At 49.2% G+C, this 27,798-nt stretch overlaps 1 protein-coding gene and 1 long non-coding RNA gene across 5 annotated transcripts; one reads left to right on the top strand and one right to left on the bottom strand.

Annotated features, from left to right (window-relative positions):
- Positions 1–22: 22 nt before the first annotated feature.
- Positions 23–22,649, bottom strand: MGAT1 (alpha-1,3-mannosyl-glycoprotein 2-beta-N-acetylglucosaminyltransferase). Of its 4 annotated transcripts, none has more exons than XM_036907979.2 (5): positions 22,510–22,649; positions 21,223–21,648; positions 5,696–8,675; positions 5,003–5,052; positions 23–1,867 (listed from the first exon to the last, which is right to left on the bottom strand). In XM_036907979.2, the coding sequence occupies exon 3, from the start codon at positions 8,552–8,554 to the stop codon at positions 7,211–7,213; it is 1,344 nt and encodes a 447-aa protein (XP_036763874.1). In that variant the 5' UTR covers positions 8,555–8,675; positions 21,223–21,648; positions 22,510–22,649; the 3' UTR covers positions 23–1,867; positions 5,003–5,052; positions 5,696–7,210. The 4 variants fall into 4 exon arrangements, with proteins under 4 accessions (XP_036763874.1, XP_036763875.1, XP_057347138.1 ...); XM_036907980.2 differs by lacking the exon at positions 22,510–22,649 and adding an exon at positions 22,121–22,259; XM_057491155.1 differs by lacking the exons at positions 21,223–21,648; positions 22,510–22,649 and adding an exon at positions 16,542–16,728.
- Positions 22,635–24,580, top strand: LOC118923798 (uncharacterized). The gene is made up of 2 exons (XR_005029334.2): positions 22,635–22,971; positions 23,280–24,580. It is a non-coding gene; the product is annotated as an uncharacterized LOC118923798 (long non-coding RNA).
- The last annotated feature ends 3,218 nt before the right edge of the window (positions 24,581–27,798 follow it).

Below are 27,798 nucleotides of genomic sequence, written 5' to 3'. Positions count from 1 at the left end.
AACTTGCTCTGCAAACCAACAATCAAGACAGTTATGGATGAACTTTATTTTCCTTTGTTTTTGTTTTGTTTTTGTTTACTTGTTTTCAGATATAGAAGAGTTTATTTTGGAAAGTGGCTGATTTTTAAGTTTTTCTTTTTGTTCTCCTACATTTTACAGTTATACAATGAGTGTAATTACTTATATGATCAAAGAGATTATATGAAAATAAAATATTCATTCAGCAGCTTTCTGTCAAACGGTACAGAAAATTATATATATTTGTCACATAGCAAAATAGCAATTGTTGTATCCTCTCAGTGGAAGGAGGCTTTTGGTATGATCTTTAAACTTTTCTACAGGTTTGAGAATTTTCATAATAAAAATTTGGAAGAAAAAAAAGATATGCACATCCATTCATTCAAAGATCATTACTACCTAAATAATTGAACCAGTCTTCTAGATAACAACATCCTCGCCCTTGGGTGTTGAGGCATAAATGCTTAAAAATTCCTATTCTCAAAGTATTTGTTTAAACATTTTCCTCTGGTTACATAAACTCTTCTAAGATTTCAGTGATGGAACACTACACCTGAGAATACCGGGTACTATTATCAGTTAACAAATTACCTCAAAACTTAGCCTCATAAAACAGCCATTTTACTTTGCTCACTATTTGGAGGTCATAAGCTCAGGAATGGGCCAGTATAACTTGGGGTGTCCCGGGCAGGTGCAGCTAGATGTCAGCCAGGCTGCAGATGTCCAAAGGCTCCCGGATGGGTAGGCAACACAGCTCCCTCACAGGGCTGTGCCCTCCGCAGCAGGGCGCACGGCTGCCAGACCTTACATGGCCGCTCCACACAGCTCAGGGCTCCCAGCCTGAACAGCCCAGCAAACGAGACAGAAGCAGGGTACCTTTCATGACTTGACCTCACTCCCACTGCACAGCTTCATGAGGCTGGTCCCTCAGCATGCTGCTCCTGTCTGTCTTCCTAGGGGAGGCACTGGGGACCCTGGTGAGGCCCCATCACCCCTCACCTACTCCATTTGGGGTCCTCAGGGGCTTCTCCCTTTTGCTAAATAGAAAGTTTGAAAAATAAGCAAATATTGTCTCCAAGGAGAGGTTTTGATAAGTTTTGCCATATTGCTCACACCCAAGGAAGGCTAATCTTTCATGGGGAAAATGGCCAGAGAGAGTGAGCAAGCTGGGAGCTCGGGAGCGAGAGTGAGGGGGTCCCGAGTAGTGCCAGAGAGCGCGACAGGTTCAGAACAAGGTTCAGAACCGTGAGAATAAACCCTTTCATCTCCAACTTACTGCTCTTGCCTTCCTTCAGTCTCCTGGAATTCATAGGGAGCTTGCCCTGGGCAGGGAACCGCCTCCTCCCGAAGCGGTTCCTCCTCCTACTCTTACCTGTTATGAAGTTTTAGCTGCAGTTGTGGCTACCACCCCATCTCCCAGTCTCCCCTGACTAGGGGAGCACCACCAAGTCGTGGTGAGTGGGAGGTGGCGGAAGGTGATACGTGCAAATTCTGCGTTTCATTCAAAAAACAAAGGGCTTGCCCTCTCCTTCCCTCTTCCTCCTTTCAGAGCCAAGGCACCATCTTCAGCAGGAGCTGGGAGCCATGTGTTAAAGCTGTAGGAAGGCAGGATGCTGGACTGAGTCCCTGGTGCATGTGGACCTTCAGCAGCAGCCCTGAACCACCACCCAACCCGGACTTCAGAGCGAACGAGAAATAAACCATCTTGTTTAGGCTGTGATCACTTTGGGCCTATATGGTCCAGCTGCCAGACTGATGCTCTTGTCAGATAAAGGTCTTCTGCCTTGAATACAGGTATACAGCGCATCTCCTGGTTTAGGCAATGGTCGTGAGAATGTAAATCCCTCTTCTTCCCTTAGAAAGAGCAAAAGGAATAATCACACTGGGTGGGGATCAATCAGAAGGGTACCAGGTCCCATGACATTTCCTGCAGGGCCCCCCATAGCAATGGAACCAGCAGGCAGGGTCCAGGAAGGATGTGAGGTGTACACTCCTGAAAATATTCAACAAGGAAAAATAATCTGCTCCCTTGTCAATCAGGATTTCTGGGGCTATGTGACCTTTTAAGAATTTCAGTCATCATGTATGACCCTGGGAAAGCCCCCTTGAGCACGGTGGGACATGCTTCTCACGCAGTCCACTGGCGTTAGGCCTGCAGGAGGCTCAAAAGCTGCCCTCTCCACGTCAAGGATCCGATGCAGTCCTCGGAACCTCCCCATCATCCTACCCTCTCCTCCTCCCTGCCGCTTCTCAAGTGTTCCTGGGTCTTCCAGACCCTGGGGGTGGCGGACATCCCCAGGGCTTCCTAAACAATTGCTGCTTTCTTCCTTAGTAAGAGGGATTGTTCATTTGATTACACTGAACAGCTCCTTTTTCCCGTCTCTCTGCAGAACAGTGTATCCGTGCAATCTGGGTCTGGCCAGGAGCTGTTACACACTATTTGTGAGCTTCCAAGAAAGGAGCACCGGCAGCCAGCATCTACCCTTTGCCCTTCTCCCTGTCCTTTCTTCCTGCGTGAGTGCGATGGCCACCCGGCCAAGGAGTGACATCTAGGATGTAAGTCTCCTGATAAGGAGGGTGAGAGAAAGACATGGGCACCACCATGCCAGCCCTATACCATCCAGCTTTCACGTGAGGCACAGTGATTTGGGTTTTCTGTTCACAGCTGAATCTAATCGGACAGTCTTATCATTTCAGAATAAAGAGCCAGATTTCAAATTAGCCTGGGTAGGCTGTGGGGGAAAGGGTACCAGAGCTCAGTACTGTCCACTCCTTCTCCCTAAGTCTAGGCTGCTCCTGCCCTGTGAGGTCCAGATACGTGCAGAGGGGAACACGGGGGTGGGGAGAATCAAGGGCGAAACCAGGAAGGGAGAGCACAGAAGACAGTCCTCCAGGACTTGGACTGCTGCTTTTATCCTTACTGGTTAATATTAGCCTCACACTCACCCGAGGGTAGCACTGTTGTCTCTGCCACTGGCAGGACAATAGCTGATCAGGAGCCAGGCCAGCTCACAGTAGGACCTCAGCGACCAGACCTGGTCTCAGCATCAGGACAGATGTGCACCGCCTCCCCCCCACCCAGCAAAGGCCCTGCTGTCTGTTGCACAAGTGCTCCTGACTGTCCAGGTTAGACGAGAACAGATGGAGGTTCAAAGGCCCAATGTTGGAATCAGTAGGCAGAGGGTCCAAAATAGATGTGAGGCATATACTCCCGAAAATATTTAAGGAGGAAAATGTTTTTATGTTGGTGGGAGGCAAACTGACTGACTTCTAAGGAAATCCTGTCAGGAAGCCTGAAATCCCATGTTTGTCTAAGACACTTAAGAAAAAGGGTAAACGACTAAAATTATGGTGAAGGTGAATAATTGACATGGTGATAAAACAATATATAGGACATATATGTTTAACATATAAAGCTAAATAAATGTGTAACTTTATGGGTTTTATCTGATAAATGCTTTATCTATCTATCTATCTATGTGAAAAAGAAACCCGATGGGTAGAAATAGGGGTGAGGTGGAATATGGAAATGTGGATGTTTTTATTATATTATCTGCCTTCTGACTTCCTAAAATGAACATGAATTGATTTTGTAATGAGAAACAGAAATAATGACACCTTTCACTTTAAAAGGGCATTGTATCTAACACTAAATACTGACCCCTTGGCTCCTAGCCCACTGCCAGGCCCCTAGGTCCCCAGCCTCTAACCCCTCAGTCCTGGCCAGAGATGCCACCTGGCACATTTGTCCACACTGGGGGTGACTCACCTCACAAATGAGATTCTACCAGAATGACCCAGAAAACAGAGGAGGGTGTTATGAAGAAACAACAGGCTCAAAATGGAGTCACTTGTGCTAAGTCCACATAACCAAAGAGGGGGCTTGATACCAAACCTAGTTGCAATTTCAATCCCCCACCAGGAATGTAATCTTAACCAGTCAGTCTGGAATTTCCTGGTCAGTACTGGTGAAGTAATCCATCTAATAAGACCCTTTTGTCCCTCAAAGGGAGGTGACCTTGCCCAAAATAATCGTTTTTGTTTATGACTCCCCTGCCCTGCCTTTAAAAACCTTTCCCTTTCTGTAACCCTTGGAACTCCTTTCTACTTGCTAGATGGGCTGGGATGGATGGGCTCATGCATGAATCATTTAATAAAGCCAATTAAATCTTTAAAATGTACTCAGCTGAGGTTTTGTTATTTAGGGCAAAGGCCAAGAGACTTGTACTGGGAGGACTCGTGGTAAAAGGCAGAATCAGCGATTCTGGAGAACCAGAAGTGAGAGGATGTCAGGAAGTGGAGGAAGGGCTGTGAATCTCAGGCAGGGGCGGAAGTGTCGGGGCCAAGGCGGAGGAGTGGTGCGCGGGCCGAAGCCATGGCTGGGCCCACCAGCACACCCTGTTCCAGAGAGGCTTCCGTAAACAGCTGCAACCCCAGGCGCCATACAGACAGACCCTCCATCCTTGGGGACTTACAACCTGCCTGGGCTGTGCCAGTCCCCAGCTGTTTCAGTGAGGGAACTCAAGTTCTGCAGTATTTAATGACCGCATGCTTTTCCATAGTATTTCTGCTTGCTTGGTTATCTGCAGGATGACAGCTCTTAAGGGTGGTAGGCATGCACACATGAACCACACCGGAGGATGTCCTTCTGGGGATTCACATCAAAAGGAAGCCAAACAGGACACAGAGACCCCAGAAAGTGCCTGTCCCTTCAGGAGAAACTTGAGAAGACAGCCTGTATCTTGAGAGAGAGGCTCTTCCTTTGTGATCTCGTGGGGAGGGCTGCCCCTGCCACCCTGCACAGACTGCCTGCCGTTTGGCTGGACATCCAGACCCACCCACCACCCTGGAGCTTGAGGAAGAAGAGACCACAGTACCAAGTAGGCTGAGGAGGTGGCCTTGAAGGAAGGCAGAAAGGGAACTGTCCAGCTATTAGGTAGTGGTTAACACCATGGGCTCCCATTCAAACCCAGGCTCCCCCTACCTGGGTGTGTGACCTTGGGTAAGGTAACCTCTATGTTCCTGTTTTCTTGCCTGTAAAACAAGAGCTGTACTTACCACCCATGAGTACTCAAATGAGTTAACGTTAATGGTGGAGCATTCAGAACCATGCATTTAGTAAGCAATTGTCAAATAAATTTAATGCTAAGAGGGAGTCTGAGAACACAGTCACCTGGCTCAGCTGTGTCAAGGGGGACCCAGTGTCAGTCGGCCTATTTCCCTATGTGCAAATCAGGGTTAATGACCATCTCCCCCGCCCCAAATAAACAATCCATCTAAGAGCATGTGGGAAGATGTGCTCTACAAAAATCTAAAAGGTTAAAATTAATGTCTGACACTGGTTCCCTTTGTACACAGCATTCCTGAGCCCAGAAGGTAGGCAGGAGCTGCTCCCTCAGTGCCCAGGTGACCCCACTCCCCCCACACACAGCTCACCCATCTGGTTTAGCTCTGGAATGGTTTCTGTCAACAAGCCACCTCACTAATGAAATGATGTTGGTGGGTCACAAGCAGCATTAAAGAGAAAAAAAACTGAACAGAAACTCTCAGAATGTTACATGTGGTGGGTAAATGGTTCGAGGAAATGGTTGCCAGTTGTGTGCTTTGGGTGGCAGGGGTAAAAGGCATTCTCTCTAGGGTCGGGGTCAGGGCTCTCCGTGCCACTCCCAGAGCTTACCTGGCTATCCCGGAGCTCGGTGGCAGGTCCTGGAGGATACCCGGAAAGCGCCGCCTGCGCCACGAGAGGGGCACCCCGCACACACTGCGCCCAACGAGGCGAGGCCCGCCCGCCCTGTTCTCAGACCAGGCCTTCAGGCTCGGGGGCAAGGCCAAGCCCACGGGAGGCCGCATAGCCCACCTCTGGAGATCGGCTGTGGGGAGTATGGCCTTGGACCCTCTCCATCTCCACGCCTGGCCTTTCTTGCACCCTGGGCCCTCCTCAGCTCTCCTGTGCCTCTTTCCTGACCCATCTCCTGGTCATCTGCTTCCCTTCCTTCAAGGGATCCTCTTCTCTTGCTGTCCAGCCCCTTCTTCAAGCCTCCACCTCCTTTTCCAGAACACATACATATACAGTGTTTTTCAGACAATTCAGCCTTTACTTTATTTTTGAAAATAATTTTGTAGCTTCAACTTTCTTGCATGAACTGAGGTCAGGCCAGAAACACACACACACACACATTGCTCTCCAATGCCCACCATCTGCATCCTCATCTGAGGGAACCTGGGAATGCTTGGGGGAGAGAAGTGGGGCCAGGGCCACCCTGTCTGCTGCTCTGCCTCGCCCTGAGAGTGCCGCCTGAAGCCACACCCCTCGGGGAGGAGCCTGTGCACAAAACCTGAGGGGAAAAGAGGCTCAAGGATCTAAGCTCCCTTCCCCACGCCAGCATGAAACCCTCCTAGAGCAACGGAGAAAGGATCCATATTTTAAAAGGATGGGAAAAGGGGACAGAGCCTGTTTCTTTGAGGCAGGATGAACGAGGTGTGCCCCAGCACACCAAGGCCTCCCCCCACTGCCAGGGATAAGCTGAAGAGAAGTCTTGCTCTTCCCCTTCAACTAGTCATCTTAGAATCACAAAGGCTAGGCTGCTGGGTAAGAGGTGCGAGGTTAGGGTTAAGGAAAGGGAGGAAGAAAAACACGGCAGGAGGCAGCAGCCCTGAGGGCCTAAGGTCCCCTGCCAGACCCTGATAATGAAACCCCTCCGGTTAGTCTCATTTTGGCCAGATACCTTCTCTTCTCACAGAACCCTGCCCCACCTCCAAGTGGGGGAATGTGGGGATGCGCGGCACACACAGGCGGGGGGGCTCATGCCCTGGCTGGAAGAACCGAGACAGGGAGAGGCCTGGTCAAGAGAGCTTAAGTTGCCAACCTTTCTGCAGACACCCCGGGAGTCAGCCTGGAACATGCAGGTTTGTGGCCCCAACAAGCCCAAGTCTCTCCCTACCACACAGTAGTTTCCTGCTTAATTCCCCCCAATATACCCCTGTAAGGTTCCCCTAATTTGACTCCCTTGAAAACGGGAGAATAACCCTCACTTGATCATCTGTGCACTCGAATGCCACTCCAAAAAAGAAAAGAAAAGAAAAAGTTAAATGGACTCAGGAAAGAAACACAGAGGAGGATGCAGCCCAGGGGCTGCGTCCGGTCTCGGTCCAACACACGGCAGAACGCGGCCAGCAGGCACAGGCGGCGCGGCTAATTCCAGCTGGGATCGTAGCCGTCCCAGGTCTGCGGCGGGGCCAGGTGCACGCGGCGGCCACGGAACAGGAAGCTGACGATGCCACGGTAGCCGGCCCTGGGGACTCCGGACTTGAGGTCGTCCATGACTCCCAGCGCTTTGGCGAAGGCCTTGAAGCTGTCCCTGCCCGTGTACTGCACCCGCACCTCCCCCAGCTCATTCCGCTCACTGGTCCTCACTTTCTCCACCTGCAGCAGAGGGGCGGTGTAGACGCGGGCCAGGAAATCCCGGTCGTAGGCCTCCCGCCGCAGGTACGACAGGTCTAGATGCGTGAAGGGCACAAAGTGCTGGTTAAGCTTGATGAACTTGAGGTGCTGGTCGAAAAACTGGCCGTGGCTCACGCCCTTGCGGCCGAAGGTCATGGTTCGGGAGACCTCGGGGCGCACGCAGGCGCGGCCCTGCCGCTGCTCCGGCCGCCGCATCCAGTCGTCCCAGAACGCCTTGGGCCACTTGGGCTCCAGTTCAGCCCAGAGCTCGGCCAGCAGCAGCCAGCCGAGGCCCGGGAAGAAGTCCGTGCGGTAGAGCAGCTCGGGTTTGCTCGCGTCCACCATCTGCTCCTTTCCGTTGTCGTTCCAGGCCGACACGCACCAGAGGGACGGGTCGGCGCGCAGCAGCGGGTAGGTGGCCTGAAAGTACTCGAAGAAGTCGGGCGCCACCTCCAGGTCGTCCTCCACCACCACGGCGGCGGGGAACCTGAACTTGTGGAAGACCTGGCCCAGCGCCCAGCGGTAGTGGCGCGCGATCTTGTAGTAGCCCTGGAACTTGCGGTGATCGGGCTGCACGGCGATGGCGCTCAGGTCCGGCTGCCGGATGTGCGTAACGGCGCTGCCGTAGGAGGCGATGACCTGCGCCGTCTCCTCGTGCCCGCAGTCCTGGCTTACGATGATGGGGAAGAGCTCGGCCGAGGGCCGGTAATGCAGCAGCTTGTCCAGGCAGCGCCGCACGGTGCTGCGGTCGCAGGCGATGACCAGGATGGGGATCACCGCGGGCGGCGAGGGCGCGGACACGCGCGGCGGGACGGGTGTGACCGCAGAGGGCACCCGCCGCCGCTGGCTCCAGCGCGCATGGTGCTCTCTGATCTGCTGCAACAGCCCCCGCTGCCGCTCCAGCTCCACCTCGGCGTCCTGGGCCAGGCGGATCACCTCGCGGGTGAGGCCGGCGGGGTCGTCAGAGAGAGCGCCGTCGGAAGGCAGCCTGCCGGGCGCCGGGCGCGTCCAGAAGAAGAGCAGCAGCAGGGCGTTCCAGGCCACGAAGAGGATGGCGCCCCACAGCACAAGCCCTGCAGACTGCTTCTTCAGCATCCTGGCCCCCACGGGGGAGGCGGGCAGGGGTGGGGCCGAGGCTGCCCTCGCTTGCCTGGCTCACTCCCCACCGCGCAAAGAATGCCTCCTCTGGGCTTCGGGTTAGGAAGCAGCCATGCACCTAGGGAGAGGAGAGAGAAAACCAACCCTCATCACAAAGGCATTGCCCTGCGGTGGAACAGTTGGGAGGAGGGTGGAGCTGCGGTCCCAGGAACAGGCCAAAATGTGAGGTAGGTGGGAGGCCAGGACCTTGTTGACTCCAGGGCCCTCTCAGAAAAGCGCTGTGCAGTACGCTAACGTGGAAGGTCTATCTGCATGGGAGAACAGGATTGGGGTAACATGCTCCCCCGCTCCAAAATGAGCTCATTAGTCCTCAGAAAAGCAGTATATTTGAGGGATAAGTAGACAGTGATGTTGGTGGACGGCAGGGAGCAAAGGAACCCCTACTCCCTTTCTTACCTCAGATTTCATTCCCATCTTCGATCCAGAGCTTAGGGGAAGAGTGGAGCTGAGACCAACTACCTCCCATTGCTCAAATCAAACGGCCCCAAAATTGCAGATTTAAAAACTCAAATATTACACCTCAGAGCTAAAGCCAGCACCTTAACTAATAGGTAAGTACAGAGGTATTCCCGTGAAGATCAGGGCAAAGTCAAGCCACCCATAAACTGCATGACTAGTTAACATTCTGTTGGAGGGATGGGCCCATGCAATTGGACTACAGAACACAATTAAAGGCAGAAGTGGAATAGAAGCAAAAATGTCTCTATTAGCTGACTCTGTGAGAACATGTCTGGAAAACTGTAAGAGAATTAATGATAAAACAAACCCAAATAAAGTACTGAGCAAGGTAGCAGCATATAGAAATTAACATGTAAAAATCAATAGGCTTCATTACAATTAGCACACATACCATAACAGGGAAGGCAGTATAGCACAGAGAAGACAAGTAGTGACCCTATAGCATCTTACTATGCTGATGGACAGTAACTGTAATGGGGTATGTGGTGGGGACTTGATAATGGGGGGAATCTAGTAACAACAATGTTGCTCATGTGATTTATATTAATGATACCAAAATAAAAAAATAATAAAAAAATCAATAGGCTTCATACTGACAAATAACAACTCAATAGAATAAATAATGGATGACAAAACATTACTTTCAGTAGCTATAAAAATGAATATTTAGGAAAAACAACATGAAATACGTAAAACCTACATGAACCTGTAATTCCTAAAAAACATAAAAGACAACTTAAATATCCCATGTTCTTGGGAAGGGCACTCATTACCAATAATCTCAGTAAAATACTTTTTCATTGGACTAGAGAAACTGAGGCTAAAGTCCAGCTGAAAAGATAAACATACAAGAGTATATAGGAAAATAGTGAAAACAAGCTGTGAAAAGTGACTGGCTATACCAGGTATTAAAATACTACCTAACACAATGCCTTTATAATTAACACTGTGTGGTGCTAGTATGTAAACAAACAGATCACCCAAAGAAGAATTAATTCCAGAAACAGACCCAAATACACTTAGAAATTTCATGTCCAGTAAAGGTGATATTTAGAACTACTGGGGCAAAAATGGTCTTACTGTGTTATAACACCTATATAGCCATTTGGAAAAATAAAATAAAATTTTATTTTAGATCCATATACAAGAGTAATTTCCAAGTGGATTAGAGATCAAGATATAAAAATAAAACTTTTAGTGCTAGAAGAAAACATGGGTCAATTCTTCCTTCACCTGGGTACAAGGAAAGGCTTTCTAAATATGACTTAAAATCCAGATGCAATAATAAAACACATTTGCATGGCTAAAAACACCATAAGCTGAGTCAAAAGACAACAAACCAGGGAAGAATTTTTGCAACATACAATACAAATAAAAAGCCAATATCCTGATAGATAAAGAATTTTTTAAAAATTGAGGGGAGAAAATGCCAAAACTGCTTGTCTAAAAGACAAGGGCAACTCACAAAAAAGATATGAAAATGGTCTTTTTACACATATAAAAAGATGTTCAATTCCACTTATAAGAAAAATAAAAATTAAAACTATACTAAGATAACATTTCTCAGCCATCAGATTGGCAAAAATTCAAACATTTCTATTCTTGTAACAGTGTCAGCTGAAGAAAAGTTTTTGATGTTTGTTTTCAGGATTTTTCATTTTATGGATCATGCTTTTGGCACGGTATCTAAGAAATCTTTGCTGAAGTCACAAAGATCTTCCCCTATATTTTCATTTTTAGATTTACATTAGTTTTAGGTCTTACATTTAGGTTGATTCATTTTGAGTTAATTTTTGTATATGGTGTGAGGTATGGAACAAAAGGCCTTTTATAGAACTTCGACAGTTCAGTTAAAATACTGAACAGTTAGCATATATCCCAGCAAGTCCACTCCTAGATATATACCCAAGAGAAATGAAAAGATACGAAAACCTGCACTGAATGTTTATAGCAGCTTTATTCATAACTGCCAAAAACTGGAAACAAACAAAAGGCATATCAACAGGGAGATATAGATACACAAATTGCTGTTTACCTGTACAATGTAATAATAATACTCAGGAATAAAGACGAAAAAATTACTGATACATACAACACACAGATGAATCTCAAAATAATTATGCAAGTCTGAAAGACCCAAAAAAGACCACATACACTATGATTCCACTTATATGAATCTCCAGAAAATACGAAGTTAACCTATAGTGGCAGAAGGCAGATCAGTGGTTGCCTGGGTTGGGAGCACTGAGGACAGCAGGAGAGGAATTACAAAGGGAGACTAGGAAACCTGGGGGGGAGGTGGATATGTTTATTATCTTGACTGGAGTGATAGTTTCATGGGTGTATAAATATGTCCAAACTTATCAAATTGTATATTTTAAATATGTGCAATTTACTCTATGTAATTAAACCTCAATAAAACTTTTTTTTAAAGACATTATTGGGACAAATGACAAAACTGGAATATAGAAGATCGATTAAATTACCAGTGTTGACTGACAGCTGTACTGTGGTAATGTAAAAGAATATCCCAATTTTTAGGTAATACGCACTTTTAAGCATTAGACGTAGAGGGCCGTGATAGATGACGTGACTGAGAACAAAAAGACCATATATTACATATTATACACATAAAAAGAGACAGCAAATGGAGCAAAATGTTAATAGGTGAATCTGAGTAAAGGGACTGAGTGTCTTGTACCATTCTTATTCTTGAAACTTTTCTGTAAGTTTGCAGTTATTTCCAAATAGTTTCTTAAAATCAAATTTAGGTACATGGCCCACAGCTCTGACTAGCTTCACCCAATATGGCTGCAGCTGCACACATCAGTAAGAGGAGCTGAGGCAATCCCTTTGTCCTTCCCTCTCCACGACTCAATGCCCTGCATCACACACCTGCTGTCTGCCAGCCCCTGGGAAACGGGGGTGGGGGGTGGGGGGGACACACATCCATCCAGAAGAGGCACAGTCCCACCAAGACAAGTCCCTCAGTCTCTCAGACCCCATTACTTGAAAGGATCTACACACCCTCCAGTTCCCAGACAACTGCCAATCCTGACGAGACTCTCCCTGGCCTTCCTGCCTCTGGTCTCCACCCTTCACACCCCAAAGCTCCAGGGATGTACCTTCTTGGGCCAGCTGCTCTGCTAGTTACCCTCTGCCTCATAGCCCAGTTCTCTAATATCAACTAAATCTCATCTCTACACTCCTGGGCTCTCAAGCCAGAAGCTCAACATCAAAGGATCAAAGGGCTGATGCTGGAGAGTCTCTAAAGGGACTGGCATTCTGTCTCCCTCAGGGGGAGACTCCCCTCCCAGCACCACCACCTGTCTTCCTCCTAGAAGCCGTCTGCCCCCGTAACTCCACAGAACCAGACTTCTCAGAAACTTCAAGTCTGTTTGTTTTACTGTCATTAAATTCCATTTTATCAGTGCTCACAGTGCCAATCAGTTTCCTAGAAGAGAGACACACAGATTTCCAGTTTCTTCCTCACTGCCCCTCAGGATGTGATCAACAATGTTGCAACTTTTCCTTCAATCTCCTGCCCTTGATTCCCTATCCCCCAACTTCCTGCCTCCCAAATGACTGGGCAGGAAAAGTATTTAGGTTAAAGGGATGAGGAGAGGAAGAGAGAGGAAACTTCACCCACAGAGGTGGATAGACGGCTAGAGGATCATGCGTGTCCCTGACCTCTCAGTAAGCCATCTCAGACAGGCAAGCTCCCAGCCGGGTGTCAAAGCCTCAAGGACATCCTTCAGTCACTCCTCTCCAGACATTAGGATTAGGAGACCTCCCCACCAACCCTCTAAGCTCTGAACATCAAAGCAGTTTTCTCAGCCTCTCAGGAAAGGATTCTTAGAGAAAGTATATGTCTTGAGGGGCTGCATGACCCACAGGAAACAGCAGCCCCAGTTCAGCCCAGGCCTCCACATTAGCCCTCAGGCTAAGTTCTTCAGCCCATGAACCTTTCCTCTAAGTTCTCAAACAACTTGCTCCTCTTACCACAGAACAGGACACACTTATTCCCAGAGCCCACAGCTTCTCTACACAGACTCATCCAGAGCCTGGTGCCAAGTCCTGTGGCTTTTCCACGTATTCTCCAGCGCAGGACCTTCCACTCTGGAAGTCAGTGGTGTGTGCATACACAAGCTTGTGCACCCCACCCTCACATGCTGTGCCCTAAGAGAAAGCCCAGAAGGCCAAGCTTTGACCAGGAGGGTCCACACAGTCGGGCAGGAAGTGGTGCTCTGAGCCCTTTCATCAGGAGGGTTCACAGCAACAAGGTTGAGTCAACAGCCCAGGGCAAAGCCTAGCATCAACCCATGTTATATTTTAACATCTTTGAAAGTCAATTTCTCACCTCTAATATGGAAACCATTATAGAATACCTCACAGGGTTGCTGTGAGAATTGGGTAAGACAAGTACAGTGCCCAGCGTGTGTGACCACATAATGTCAGCCAGTCTCTCACGTGTCCCCTCTCTCTCTGGCTCTCTCTGCCTCACTGTACTAGATTATTCTGGGCTCCAAACATCCAAGTCTGCCCCAGGGACTTTGCATGTGCCTGTGTGCCTGGTCTGCTCTTCCCTCTCTTCACCAGGTGGGCTCTGACTCACGTCTCGGCCTGGACACCTTCCCTGATGCCTCTGGACCATATGAGGTCCACCTCCCCTTCACAACTATCAGCACCAGGGCAACCTCTTGCTCACTGTCTGCCAAGTCCCCCCAGCTCCAAGCTACTCGTAGACAGGGAATGGCTCCCCCAGGACTGCCAAGCTGATAGGGTCCCTGACATTAAGCAGATTTGCCTGTAACTTAAAAAGTGGCTTCTGTGTGGATGTCACTCACCTACAATCCCTGAACTGCAATTCCCAAGTCCAAAAAGCTGAGAAAAATGGAAGTTTTCTGTACTTACTTGGCAGTAAAACCTGATCTAACCTCATTTGGCAAAATCTGATCTGATCTAATGTGAAACTATTTAGTCTTTATTTATCCTGCTTAGTGTGACTCTTCATACATTTTGCTACAGAAATAAACACACTGGGGACAGTATGCTGCTCCAGGCCTCACCCTACATGATAAATGCACCACATCATCTTTTTAAAATCCAAAAAATTCTGAATTCTGAAACACATTCAACCCCAAGAATTTTAGAATTATGAAAATGGAAGAGACAGTTATACTCATTCACTGCCAATTTCCCATTTCAAACTCTCAAACCCTTTAACCTGAACTCTCTTTCCCTATTATGAAATATTGCTTTAAGCCTGACCTCTTGAGTACCTTCTTAGCAGGTCTACCTATCAGTAATCTCACTTCCCTCTAAGCAACTTTCCCAACAGCAACAGAGAATCCTTCCTAAAGTGCACACCTGCTCACAACAATACCTGCCTTAAAAACCATCATAGGCTGCCGCTGCCCACAGGACAAAACTCACACTTATCATTATGAGACATGGGCAAACCTCTTTTCTAGCCTCACCTCCAGGCACTAACCCCATGAACTCTACACTCATCTCAGCAGGCTACTGACTTCGACCAGTGGGTACATTTGCATACTGACTTCTACCAGTAGGTACAGCATATGCTGCTGAGTCTGGTCCCGCTGGTCCCTCATCCTAAAAACTGCCCACAGAACCTGACCCCAAAGAGCTCCCACATCCTTTAGAGCCCAGTTCAGGAGAGTCTTTCTGTCACACCCCAGGCAGCGCCAGGCCCTTGCACGAGTGCACTCCTACCATGCTCTCTCCACACTGCAACTGAAAAAGTGGCTGTGTTTCTGGGTTCTCACCTTACTCCTCAGGAAAGAGGTTCTGTGACCTCTAAGCCTATCACAGTGCTTAGCACATGTGTGAAGTGCAAGTGGCTAGATGGAGGGCGGCTTGCATTATTGCCTAATCTGGGAGAAGGAAGACCAAGCCAGCAGCATGAGAGTGAAGGGTTACAATTTCCAAACATGACCACCACACATTGCATCCCACATGCTCTTCTTTCAGTTGACACTACTACTCCTCCCTCCAGAGGTGGGGCAGGTGGGGCCCATGTTCCCACTTTTTGATCTATGACTACAACAGAGGAAGCAACAATATGACTCTTTCATGAAAGGCAATACAGTTTCCACATGAGATGCCTGCTCTTGGAAACCAGCCATCAAGGTAAGAGGAAGCCCAGGCCACATGGATAGGACACCTACAGGTATTCCAGGTGACAACCCCCGCTAAGTTCCCAGCTGAGAGACAGCATCAACCATGAGCCATGGGATTGATGAACTGAAAGGGGGTCAGAGAGGACAAACTAAATTCAAGGGCTCAGAGAATAAGCCCTAGGAGGGAAGGGATGCAGGTTATTCATCCTGGAGAAGAATGAAGGGAAGTCTGATGTTAGTGTAGCAGAAAAGCACGAAGGCCTGGGAAACCAGGTAACCCTGAGCAAGTCACTTCAACCACTTGCGTCTTGCGTACCTCATCTGAGCAGGGGAAGGGTGGATCTGGGATATTTCCAAGGCCCTGGTCTCTGATGATAAAAAGTTAGTGACAATGACAGCAATCTCCCAAACACGAAATGGGTTTATCCTGTTATATATGCCCCTGCGATGAGACATACCACAGAGCTTTCTAACCCTGAAAAAAAAGGATGCTGAAGCAGGCATCCAGGGGAGCTCAGTGGCCTCCCATAATCGGCAGGGGAGGGGTGATTCAGGATGGGGAAGCAGACCGCAGGGTATGTGAGCATCTAAGAGAAAAGGCTACATGGTCTGAAAATATTATAAATAACAGAAAATAAAGCTGGACATCAGAGTCAGTGATGTTCTAAAGCAAAGACTAATTAAACAGGCCACAGGGGCAAGGGTTAAGATGGAGCCTCATGCCCAGGCTTCCGTTTAGTGGAGACAGACCAGTGGGCCACAGCCCCTCTCCTCCGGAGTTTGTAAGAGGGCCCCTGCATGTCGCAGGAGCCTCCTACTTCACACACGTTAGCAAACAGGTAGGAAAAAGTTTCTTGCCAATTTCCGTATTTCTACCTTCAGTCAATTCGTCCGTAGGACTGGAGGAAAAAAAAAACCCTGGTGACTGTAGAAAGGACGCTGGGGAGGGTTTGGGGGAAAGGCCACCTCCCAGTGCTGCTCCCCAAACCCTCTCCGGCCCCGCACCCACGGCCGCCCTGCGGCCGAGTTTCACAACCGCCCTCCTCCAACAGCTGGAGGCCCGGGATTCCTAGGGCGGAACGATGAGCTGGACTTCCCGGGTCGGGAGGGGCGCGCGGCCGGGACCCGGGCTCTCTGGGATCCACGGGCGCCGGGGCTGTTGGGCGACACCGAGGGCTCTGAAGGGGCAGCTTCCCAGGCCGGGGCCCGACGCCCCCGGAGCGCCCCCTCCGCTCCCGCGGGGCCTCCCCAGCCGGACCTCCATCGCCTCCCGGGGACAACTCCATAAGTGACGGGCGCCGGCGGCCCCGGGCCCGACTCACCAGGTCCTGCCAACTTCCCGGCCCTGGACTTGGCCCGCCCCGGGCGCGGGGAGCGAGGCTGGTGCCCGGGCGCGTTCCAGGCGCTCGCACAGCAGCCGGCGCCTTCCTCCTGGCCGGCCCTTTCTACGGCGCGCCGGGGCCAGCCCGCCGGGCGGGCAACGTGGCCCATCCCCGGGGAGGGCGGGCCGGGCCGAGGGGCGGGGCGGCCGCCCCCTCGCCCGACGCAGCTTCCCGGGCCGGCCTCCTCCGCCCGGCTCTTCGTTACCCGCCGCCTGGTCAATCCAAGTTCTCCGAACTTCGGGAGGCACTGTGCAGGCAGCTGTTACCATCGGCCCTACCTTGCCCTAACCTCAATTCCATGGATCGACGTCCGACCCCATCAACGCCCTCAACCCCCTCCAGTTAGACTGCTAGCGGCATCTCCTCCTCCCAGCCCCGGGGCTCAGAGGCTCTGGAGTTGAGGGCACAGCCCTGCCTGAGAAGGCTAGGCAGCCCGGTAGCATGCTCACCAAACCCAAGACCAAGGGTGTGGGGGCCAGTTCTCTAACCCCCTGCCGCTGCCTTCCAAGTGGGAGAAGTCGGGGGCAATAGAGGGGCCACAGGGTGCAGGGAGATGTGAGCACAGGAAGCAGGTGCCAGAAGGGAAGCCAGGGAGGAAACACCTGCTGCCCAAAGCCCAGGAGGACCGGCAGTTGTTTCTTCTCTTTTTTTCCGTTGGGGTGGGGAATGAGAGCTGTTAGTTCTGAGTAAAACAGACAAACTTGTCCCCAGGGTAGAATCCTCAGATGCAAGGAGGAAAGGGTCAATCACAAGACTGGGTGGTAGCCACCTGAAAGGGGATGTGGGAGTGCCTTAGAAAAGCCTAGATGTCCGTAGCTGACCTTGGGAAATCATGGTGGGGAGCTAAGAACTACTTGATGCTCCTGCAGACGACTTCCCTGAGAACTGAGTTCAAGGCCAGCCCTACACCCACTCCACAGGCACCAGATCCTCCCCCATCCACTTCCCTTCTCTGTGTTCCAGGGCACACAGCAGGCCGGAACTTTGTGGTGTGTGGTTACTGACTTTGCTCACTAACTTGTTTTTACATGAAACCAGGAATCATGCTGGGTTTCAAAAAACAAAAGTGTAGAGGCTCCAGCAAGGAGGTTAGGAGGTAAACCAAACTGCACAGAGGCCTCCTCATGCTGGACCTTCCCAGCAGCTCTGCAGCGTATGAATTGTCATCCTGCTCTACAGATGAGGAGTATGAGGTTCAGGATAAGTGCCAACTGGCTGAAGGTTACAAGACCAAGTGAGGTACATAGCCAGATTTAACACCCACCTATTCTTGCTTCCAAAGCTGGCACTCATTGCCTCCCCTCATGCATCTGAGTGCAAATGCTCTGAGATGGCTGCGTCCAGCATGACAGGCACAGTGGGGCTGCAGGGAAATCCCAGTTGAAGCAGTTAGAGCCTGGCCCTGAAGGAGCGGAGTGAGAGAAGAGCTAACATACCTCAGTGAAGCTGGACCGACTGTGTGTCCGTGTCCAAGATCTCCAACAGAGCTGATTTTGGACACACTGGTTTGTGGACCCCAGATACCAATAGCTAAAATCACCCTCCAGGACAAAGGACACAGCAGGATGCTGAAAGGTAGAGAGATCAACCGCCTGTGAGATGTCAGATTCCCACTTCTAAAGATAATCCTCCATTTAGGGAAGTTCAGTGGGAAACAGGACAGAAGGATTGTTTGTGCACCATAACCCGATGACTACAGACAGTCCTTTGTTTAAATTCCAAGGCTCAAGAGAAGATCGAAGAGTAGAAATTCCCCAACTGCAAGAGGACTGTCCCAAGAAAGGGCCTGGTTAGAGAATTGGGATGGGCTGAATTCCTGTACGGAAACAAGGAAAACATTCGGTCTGAAAGGCAAGTAGCCAGGGTGATGAGCGCCAAACTGACCTGAGCAAAGAGGCTTTTGATGGAGGTTTTATGGGGAAGGATTACCGGAGAAGAAGAGCAGAAACAAGGAACCAGGTGCCTTCATTCTGGAATTGTATTATGCGAAAATTACAGGAAATGGGAAGATCTGGTCACAGGATAAAGGAGAATCAGAAGAGGCAAAACTACATCCTGCCCCCCCATCCACCCCCCCGACCTCCCAAACAGGACTAGAGAGAGATGGAAAAAGAAGTGAAAACAGTTCTGGGAAACTGCCCTCCTGTGAACCATGCCTAAAATACCCTGAAATTTTTTACAATTTGGAAAGAATTCATGCTCTGAACTTAAGACAGATCTTGGCTTGAAACCATCAGTAGAAGTAAAGTTTTAAATCAATGTGTCTATTTCCCCCCTCCCTTCCTCCCAACACCCCTACTCCCCATGAAGACTAAGACACTCAGCTCATTAAGATCAAAGAAGAGAGAAATGAACACAGTGATCAGTGGGCACTGTCAGTGAAGTGGAACTTTTGGTCAGTCACATGTAATTCCTTTTGGAAGAAAAGGGTATAAATAAATTCTGGTAAAACACACATACAGCATTTGGTTAAGTCTATCACTGCTCCTGGCTAAGTGACCTGAGCATCCTGGTGCCCGGGAGGCGGCTGAGGGCTGTCCTGAGGACTGTTTTGCAGAAGGGTCAGGCAAAGAGCAGGACTAGTGCCTTCTGTGGAAAGAAGAGGAGACAGGAATTCTAGCTCACTCTGAGGAAGACATCTTACCAGAGAGGCCGTCTGAGTTCCCCTCAGGTCACTGGTTTCCCCTCCTTGAAGGTCTGCAGCAGAATCCCAGTGGCCCTTGTCAGGTCAGACTGCAGAAGGAGCCAGCACCCACTGGTAATCAGTGTCTGGCACTCCACATTCGGGAGAGCCCTTCCTGCCCGGGGCTTCTGCAAACGCCTCTTACATCAGACCACTGAGGGATAGTTCCTGCTCCCTCTTCCTCAGCAATGTGGTGACAGAAGGCTGACACAACACAACAGCCAGAACACCTCACATAATGTAAATATTATGCAAATACAGCAAAACCCTGTGGCACTTCAAGTGCTTGGAAGCACTCAACAGGCCTCCCAGGTAGGATGAGCAGAGACATTCTGGGACCACACAGCCCTAAGCAGAGACCTGGCACCTGGAATTTGCTGGGCAAAGCTGGAGGGAGGTGATATGCCCACCCTGAAATTTAGACCTTCTAAAGTAGAAGCCTGGCCTCAAAGGGGCCATCCTAGGCATCAGATGAGAGAAGGAAGAGCTCAGGGCCAGTGACGCCGCCTAGGCCTGCCCGCCCAGCCATCTATGGGGACTCAGGCAAGGAAGGAGGGGGAAAACAGAAACTAAGTCATAAATACATGATTTTCAGCTGGCACATGACCTTAATTAGTAGCTAGCCCTCAATGAATATTTAGTATTACACAGACAAGCTTCCTGTCCCCTCGCCCAAGCCACCATGCCCCACTATCAAAATTCCCAACACCTCTCCTTCCTGTAGTTTATTGTCACTGAGAAAGGCAGGTATCTTGGCATAGGTAAATGGGAGTTCAAGGAAGGTATGGGCAGGAAGTGAGAGGGTAACTATGAACAGGTCTGTTTCAAGTGGGACCAGAGCATGTGAAAATATAAAGGGCTAAGAGATGGCAGTCTGAAAAAAACTTTCTTAAAGAGCAGGAGGGAATACCAGGACATGGCCAGTAAGTAAGGCCTTGCATTCACTCCAAGAAATGGAGCGCCATCTCCTTTGCAGACACTCGGCCCTTGAAATTTACACTTTCTTTCATCCCTTTTTAATCTGCTACCCCAAAGAGGCACACTTGCCACACTTACTGGAGAGCCCTGAGGTCCAGAATTCCTCAATCTAAATTTTCCTTGGACCTGTGTACTTTTTCACCACTTGACGATCCCAGGTAGTGTTTACCAATAATGGGATGAAGGCAGGCTTTTAACTAAGGACATCCAAGGCTTTTGCCATAGCCCCAGATACTATTCAGAATCTATCATTTCATTTGCTCCTTGTAACAACCTTGTGAGGAACCTAGAAAGTTATTTATCCCTATTTTTCAGGTGAAGAGAACACAGCAAAGCTTAACCCACACATCTAGTGTTGGATACTGACTAAGAAAAGTCAGGGTTAGAACACAAATATCCTACCAATTACCAAACCTGTGTTGTATTCATCTGCTGTCTCCATGAGGTTTCACAGCCTAAGTTCCCTTCTACAGGTAGGGGGAGGAGAGAACACTTGAGGTTATCTGGACCATCTCCTACCCATACCCCAAGGCAGTTCTATTCAGTTAGCTCCCCAAAACATAGCAGCCTGCTCTGCCTAGGTAATCCATTCCAGAGTCCTGTTTAGCCCATACTGACTTGGAATTCTATTATCTCCATGTTGGAAAGGGCCTTACAGGTAATGTAATCCAACCTCCCTACAGAGGTTTAAATTCTTTGCATGAATCTCCTTGGCCTAACTTCACAATTGCCATTGCTCACAATCCCTTACAAAGTACCCCTCCCACCTGGGTAAGGAGAGGCTGGGAACAAGTCTACAGCCCCACAGAGAGGAGAGGTGAAGCTTCCTGTGTACCCATCACGGTAAGAGTTCTCATCACAGCATTTCCTGAATGGCAGCATTCCCAGACTTGCCCCACTCAACACTTTCTGCACAGGAGCAGCAAGACACCAAAGTGGGAAAAGAGTCAGGAACCTTACCTTTCTTTTCTTCTCTCAATTGCTCCCCTGGAGATCATGAAACCCCCATCCAGCACACCATTTCCAAAACTGAGAATCCCAAATCAGATACACCAAAGTGCAGCTTCTCTCCTCTTTCCAGGTCCAGAGTCCATGGCTGAGTGGATTCCGAGTGGGAGGAGTCTGGGGGGGAAGGGTTATGTCCAGGCCCCTCCCCCCCCACTGCAGGCTTCAGTGTCCCTCCCAGGTCTGTTACATCCCTTCATTCAGTTGGCTTAGTAAGCCCAGAGTCTAGTGGTGGGCAGATCCCAGGTACTATTCCATCTCTTGCTCAGGGAAGGGAAGTCATCCACTTCGAGGACTGGCCCATCTGTCTTCTGCTGGGGTTTGTGAGACGAAACAGGTCTTAAAACAGGCATGGCCCCAACAGCTGATTTCTGTGTTAACCTGTGGAATATTTAAACGTTATGACACTCTCTAATCTATTATGAACCCAATGGATTCAGAGGAAACCTTCCTACCTAAATTAGATACCTTTGTTTTGTATCAAAAACCCTTCTGTGAACACTCCACAAGGTTATACAAGGTACCCACTGCAATCACATACTGCACCTCAAAACACAGGCACCGTATCAACACGTACATATATACATGTTTCAGGGAAAAGGAACCTATTCTCACTAGAGAAGTAACCAAACGCACTGACTGTGGGCAGACTGCTTTCCAAGAAATACAGAAAAGAATTAACCCTCCTGTCCTCTTGTCTTATTACGGCCACACACTAATCGCCCTACATCTCCCAAGCTTCTCAGGATGTTCAGTGTTTTAATTGCCCAGCTCTACCAAACTGAACTAAATCCATTCCAGACCCAGGTGCGGGCACCTTGCACATGCATTGCTCCTTTCCCTTCACCCTCACCTCCCTCTCTGCTTCCAACACTGTGCCAGGGATGTAATTCCCAGTCGCTGTCAAACTCCTTCCCGGGGCCACTCCCGAGAGCGCTCTCCTGGAATTAGAGGCCTGAGTCCCACCAGCAATAGCTCAGCAGGGTTCCAATTTCTCAGATGGGGAGCCTATCCCTGTCGCCCCCTCCCTTCTAAGTTTACACACACACACCCTTCCTTCCTGTAGGGGCGTGGCGCCCACATGATCCCCCACCTCGTCAAGAATTTAACTCCTCCCACCCTTCTCTTCAGAATCCCGTGCTCAGTGTTCACAGGGCTAGTGACATCGCCACCCTCCCGAGTCTCCGAACCCAGCCCCTCCACCGCCCGGCGACCCGAGCCCTATCGGGACACGGTCGTTACCTGGATCCCGCCCGGTCTCGGCAGGGAGCCGCGGCCCGCCCCGGGTCGCAGTCCCGGCCCCAGGCCCGGTCCCCGCCGCCAGCCCAGGCCCCACCCCCCCCAACCCCTGGCGACCAGGCCCTCCCCTCGCGCTCCTTTCCCCCTCCCACCATCCACCGCAGCCACTTCCGCCCGCCCTCCGGAAGTGACCCGAGGAACAGCCACCTCCTCTCATCCCGCCTATTCTAGCCGCTCCCCGCCCATCACCACTGCCACTCCGGGAGCACGGGACGTGGGCCTGGGGGGCTTGGGGTTGTTCTACAGTCACTGTTCACAGGACTGAAGTCGGGTACGGGTAGGACCGGGTCTGGGTGAGAACCCAGTTGGGAGCGAGAGCAGTTTCCGTGCAAGAAGGGGCGGGCAGAGAATGCTGCCCGGAGGCGAAGCGCGCGTCACGTCTGGCGCATGCGTCACGGCGCCTCGGTCCGTCGCGAGCGTTGACGCTCGGTCGGCCTGGTGGGCGGGACTTGGGCGAGAGGAGGTGGGGCGAGAAGCCGCGAGGTAGGGGCGGAGCCTCGCGGGGCAGCCCCACCTCTTCCCCTCCGTTAGAGCGCTCGGCACCTACCCGCGTGATAGGGGCAGGGCACCCTTCCCCTCGCAGCTGGTGAGAAAGTACGGGGAGCATCAGGGTCCGCGTCTGCCGTTCCTGTGCTGACAGCGCTGCAGGAGTACCAGAGGGAAGTCTTAACGTTGGTCGTCGCGTGCTTTTACCCGCTGCTTCTCTTGCACAGGCAGGACCTTCCTCGGGTCTGAAAAGAGCAAGAAAAGGGTGAGAGTTCTCGGCGCCCCCAGGCCCGCCTTTCGCTGTGCGCCCACAGGTCGGGACCAGGGCTGCCACCGGAGCCTCGGGGACCTGCCCGAGGTTATGCGGCCAGCGTGCTAGAGGCGGGACGCGAGCCTCTCAGTACCGCCGCTGCCGCGTGCCGTGTGCCGTGTGCCACCGGAGACCTGTGCCATCTGAAGAAACCTTTCCCCTCCTTCAGACATTGGATTTCCGAGTTCCAAAATTTATCTGGTTGCTTTTTCCTAGTATGTTGGTCTGACGTGCTCTTGACCTCTAGCTGAATCCAAGTGGAGCATCTACTACTAATTTTTGGAGTTAACATGTCATCCCCGACATGACATATTCTAGAATATTTGCAGCCTTTTTTTTTTTTTTAATCCTTTTTGAAAACTTGAACCTAGCTCTGGAATGTCTCCTATCCCCGTGATTTCTCCAGATTATTAGCTGTGTCTAACTTGCATGTTTTCAGTTCTGGGAATGTAACAGTTGCTGGGTCAAAAGTCTTAAAATGACTTTTTTATTTGGAAAGATGTCATCACCATATTAGAAACATTCTTAAAACAAAGTTTTTATTGCAATTACACTCGAACAGAAAAAGAGGTCCACAAATAAGTTCCTGATTTTGCCTCAATCCCAGACCCATTCCACCCAAGTGTTTTTCTCAGTTCATGTCAGCTCCACCTCATTTTACTCAGGCTCAAACCCCAGGAGACATCCTCGGACTCCTCTCACATCCCCTATCCACTCTATGTAGAAATCATACACCTTTAAGCCATCTAGAATCCAACACCTTAGCATTCCCACAGCCACCTTCATCCCTCACCTGAGCAGTCAGGTCTCTAGCTATACTTCCCCTCTCCCAGGAGCCTAATCTCCACACAGCAGCCAGAGGAATCTTGGCATTTCCCTGCCTGAAACCACACAAAGTCTTCCCAGTTCACTTGGAAAAAAAAGCTGAAGTCCTTACAGTAGCCTACAGAGCTCATCACAAATTGGCTTACTCCCCACTGCTTACTCTGTTTCAGTCACACTGCCTTCATTGCTGTTCCTTGAACCCACCTCAGGGCCTTTGCACTGGCTTTTCTTTCTGCTTATAAAGCTATTCCAGATATTTGCATAACACACTCCCTCACCTCTTTCAAGTCCTCTCAAGTGTCACTTTCTAAGTGAGGCCTTCCTTGACCAAGCTATTTAACCCTGCCCCCTCACCCACAGCACTGCCAGGCTCTTACCCTGCTCCAGTTTTTCCATACCCCTCACTTACCAACTTCTAACATTTATTACGTACTGCCTCAGCCTGCTAGGATGAAAGTTCCATGAGAGGAGGCATATTTGGCCGTTTGATTATTTGCTGTATCCCAGGTGCCTAGGACAGGGCCAAGTGTGGGGCCCATAGTGGGTGCTGAACAAACATTTGTGGAATAAATGATGAATGAATGAACTTGAACAACTATTTTCATGGTAATGTATTCCCTTCCAGGCTTCTCTTGCCTGAAGATATATGAATATGGTTATAAGCCTAGTATACATATTTTTGCATTATGATTTTTTTTCACCACATGATACTGTCCATGTTTCTAAATATTCTCACAACCATTTTTACTTCTTAAATGCACTTAAGATTTTGGCATGCTTCTTATAACAAATCAAACAATACAGAGTTGTGGGAAGAAAAGGTTATCTTCCTCACCTAATCTCACCCTGCTAAAGGGAGGCACTTTTAAATTTAATGGATATCCTTCCAAATATTTCTTATACACACACATAAGCATATGTGACAGGTACATATTTCACAGTTCAAAGAGAGGTATGCCTGATTTTTTACTTTATTTTCAAAATTCAAGTTATTTTTTGTTTTAGGTCTCATTCCATCTGATGGGAGAAAAACGATCTCTTTGATTCGAGGTAAATAGCAGCACTTGATGATTAGTTTATTTATGATCATCAATTAGCGTTTAACTCCAGTGAATTCAGAATTTACAAGTGCCCTTTCTTATTTCACCTTCATATAATTACCTATTTAAAAAATTATTATGAAAGAATATTATGAATACTCATTACAGAAAACAGTAATCGTAAATGAAATCGTAAATGAAGAAATAACCACCTGTAAACCCAGCAACCAGAAATAAACCTTCCAGATTTGTTCTTTCATATATATGAATGTTGGGATCATATTATAACTACCTTCTATTTATTAATATATTGCAAAAGTTTTTCCATGTCAAAAAATATACTCCTATGCTATGGTATTTTTAATGACGGTATGGTATCCCATTATCAAATGCACCATAATTATCATCCCTGTTTCTGTACATTTGGGTTGTTTCCAACCATTCACTTTGTAAAATTATATGTAGCTAAACCTCTGCACACATCCCTAATTGTTTCCTCAGGATGAAATCTTGGAACTGGTGTCAGAAGGTGCACTCACTGTTGAAGGCTTTTGGTGCATATGGCCAGCCGACCTACAGAAAGGTGGCACTGCTTTGGCACGAGTGGACAAGAGGGTCCTTTTCTCCATATCCTGCCAGCACTGTCCTAAGTCTTCTCCCATTACCAGGCTTACTGATGTTTTCTTGGCCAGCTTCACAAATATATCACAAATATGTTTTTTTCAGATTTGTTTTAGAAACCAGATACTCTTATAATTTACTGGGCTGCTTCTTTCCCTGACAAGTATGCTTTGTACAGATTTTAGTCCAAAGTCTGGTTAGGTACAAAAGTTAATCTGTATATTTGCTGTTTGTCACATGCTCTTTTACCCTGGAATGAATTTTAAAATTCTGACCTGTAAGGAAGCATCCACACTCATTTTCTTCCTTTATCTTATTGTATCTTTTAGCGACTTTCTGCACCTTGACCGTGCACATCTTGTTACTCTTTCCCACAAACTCCCAGCCACCACCTCTCCTGGCTTTCGTCCTCTGACTGCTCCTCAACCTTCCGAACTACTCCCCTCTCCCTCTGCTCCTCTGCCCAGAACTTTTCTTTTTAGATCTTCCCACAAAGGTCACATGGTTTCTGTGGGATTAATATAGAAATCAAATGTATAATCATATATGACTTGAATATTTTTCCTCTAATTCCTGATAAGTGATCAGGAACAGAACAAACAAGATCAAAACAGTGTCCCTGACCTAACTGCCCTTGCTATTGTTTCAAAACCATGTGAGAGGTGGTGCCCCAGGAGACTGGAGACTGCCGAGGATTAAGTTTCAAGTTAGTTAATGATTGTGTATTAAGTTCCCCACACAGAATTCTATTGTTGTTAACGTTTATTTGCACAGTAAATACGAAGGGTGCCCTCTCAGCACCACCCTTGCTGTTAAGCCTCGAGTCCCCTGGCTGGTCCTTTCAGATCTTCGACATCTCATCGTGTCTGCTCCCGTATCTGCGGGTCAGAGGCAGGGAGGGACCGACAGCTCCCCTTATCAGCTCTGCGCCAGGAACACCCAAGTAAGCCGCGCGGAGCTCCTCCCTGGCCCTCCAGGCTCACGCACCCAGCCTCCTGCCGGACGTCTCACCTGTTCCCCCCGCCCCGCCCCTGATATCTGCACTCACGGTATTTCTCCCTGCTCCTCTCCCAGCTTTCCCCTCCTCAGCAGGTGGTCTGCCATCCGACCAATTGCTTGTGCCAAAAACCCCCAAATTTCCAGTCAGTCAGTATGCCCCACGAAGTTCACATCCCGATCATTTCATGACCCATCTCTGCCCGGGCTGGGCTGGTCAGGACATCTTATGGCCGGGTCATAGGAATTGGGTGGCCGAGACCCAAGCCTGGCTAACCAGCAACTCCTAGGATTTGCTGACCTCAGGCAAATCTCGGTGGCAAACCTCAGGCACCAGCGACAGGCGTTCCAGCAGTTCTGCTTAAGGGACCGCTGGGCCGACCGTGAAAGTCTCGGTCACACTGCCTCAGGACTTGTCTTTGCCCAGCCTTCTACCGCTGACACTGGCTAATGCCGAGGAGGAATCTGAAGTTAAGGTGATGTTTCCCTTTGACAGAACTCAGGATTTTCCAGAAAACCTACAGGTTTTCTGTCATCTATGAAAGTTAAGTAAACTTTACCAGAATGACTTAGTTATATTAGTTTTTCACAGATATCTTACCCTTCTAATCTGCAGATTCAAGTTTTATTCTATTCTGGTTCTGCCACTTACTGCATGACTTCTCTGTGCCTCAGTTTTCTCACAAGTACACTGGGGATGGTAGGAGTACCGGCCCTCGCTCAGTTGTGAGCGCTTGAGGAGATCTTGCATGTCAAGTGCTTAAAACAATGCCCGGCATACATAGTAACTGCTCAGTAAATGCCAGTTTCTATCATTATCATTAACTTGGGAGTGTCAGTCTAGTACATCTTTACCTTTTTTTTCTGTTCCATTTGCTCTAGCCTCTTTAGGCACACCGGTATGTTAGGGCTCACTTGACTGCCTGCCCCCTTCCTCATTTTTCTGTCATTTTT

Source organism: Manis pentadactyla, chromosome 13 (assembly GCF_030020395.1).
Source record: "Manis pentadactyla isolate mManPen7 chromosome 13, mManPen7.hap1, whole genome shotgun sequence".
Lineage (NCBI taxonomy): Eukaryota > Metazoa > Chordata > Mammalia > Pholidota > Manidae > Manis > Manis pentadactyla.
Note: the sequence above shows the minus strand (reverse complement) of the source record. Positions and strands in the feature narration are given on the sequence as shown.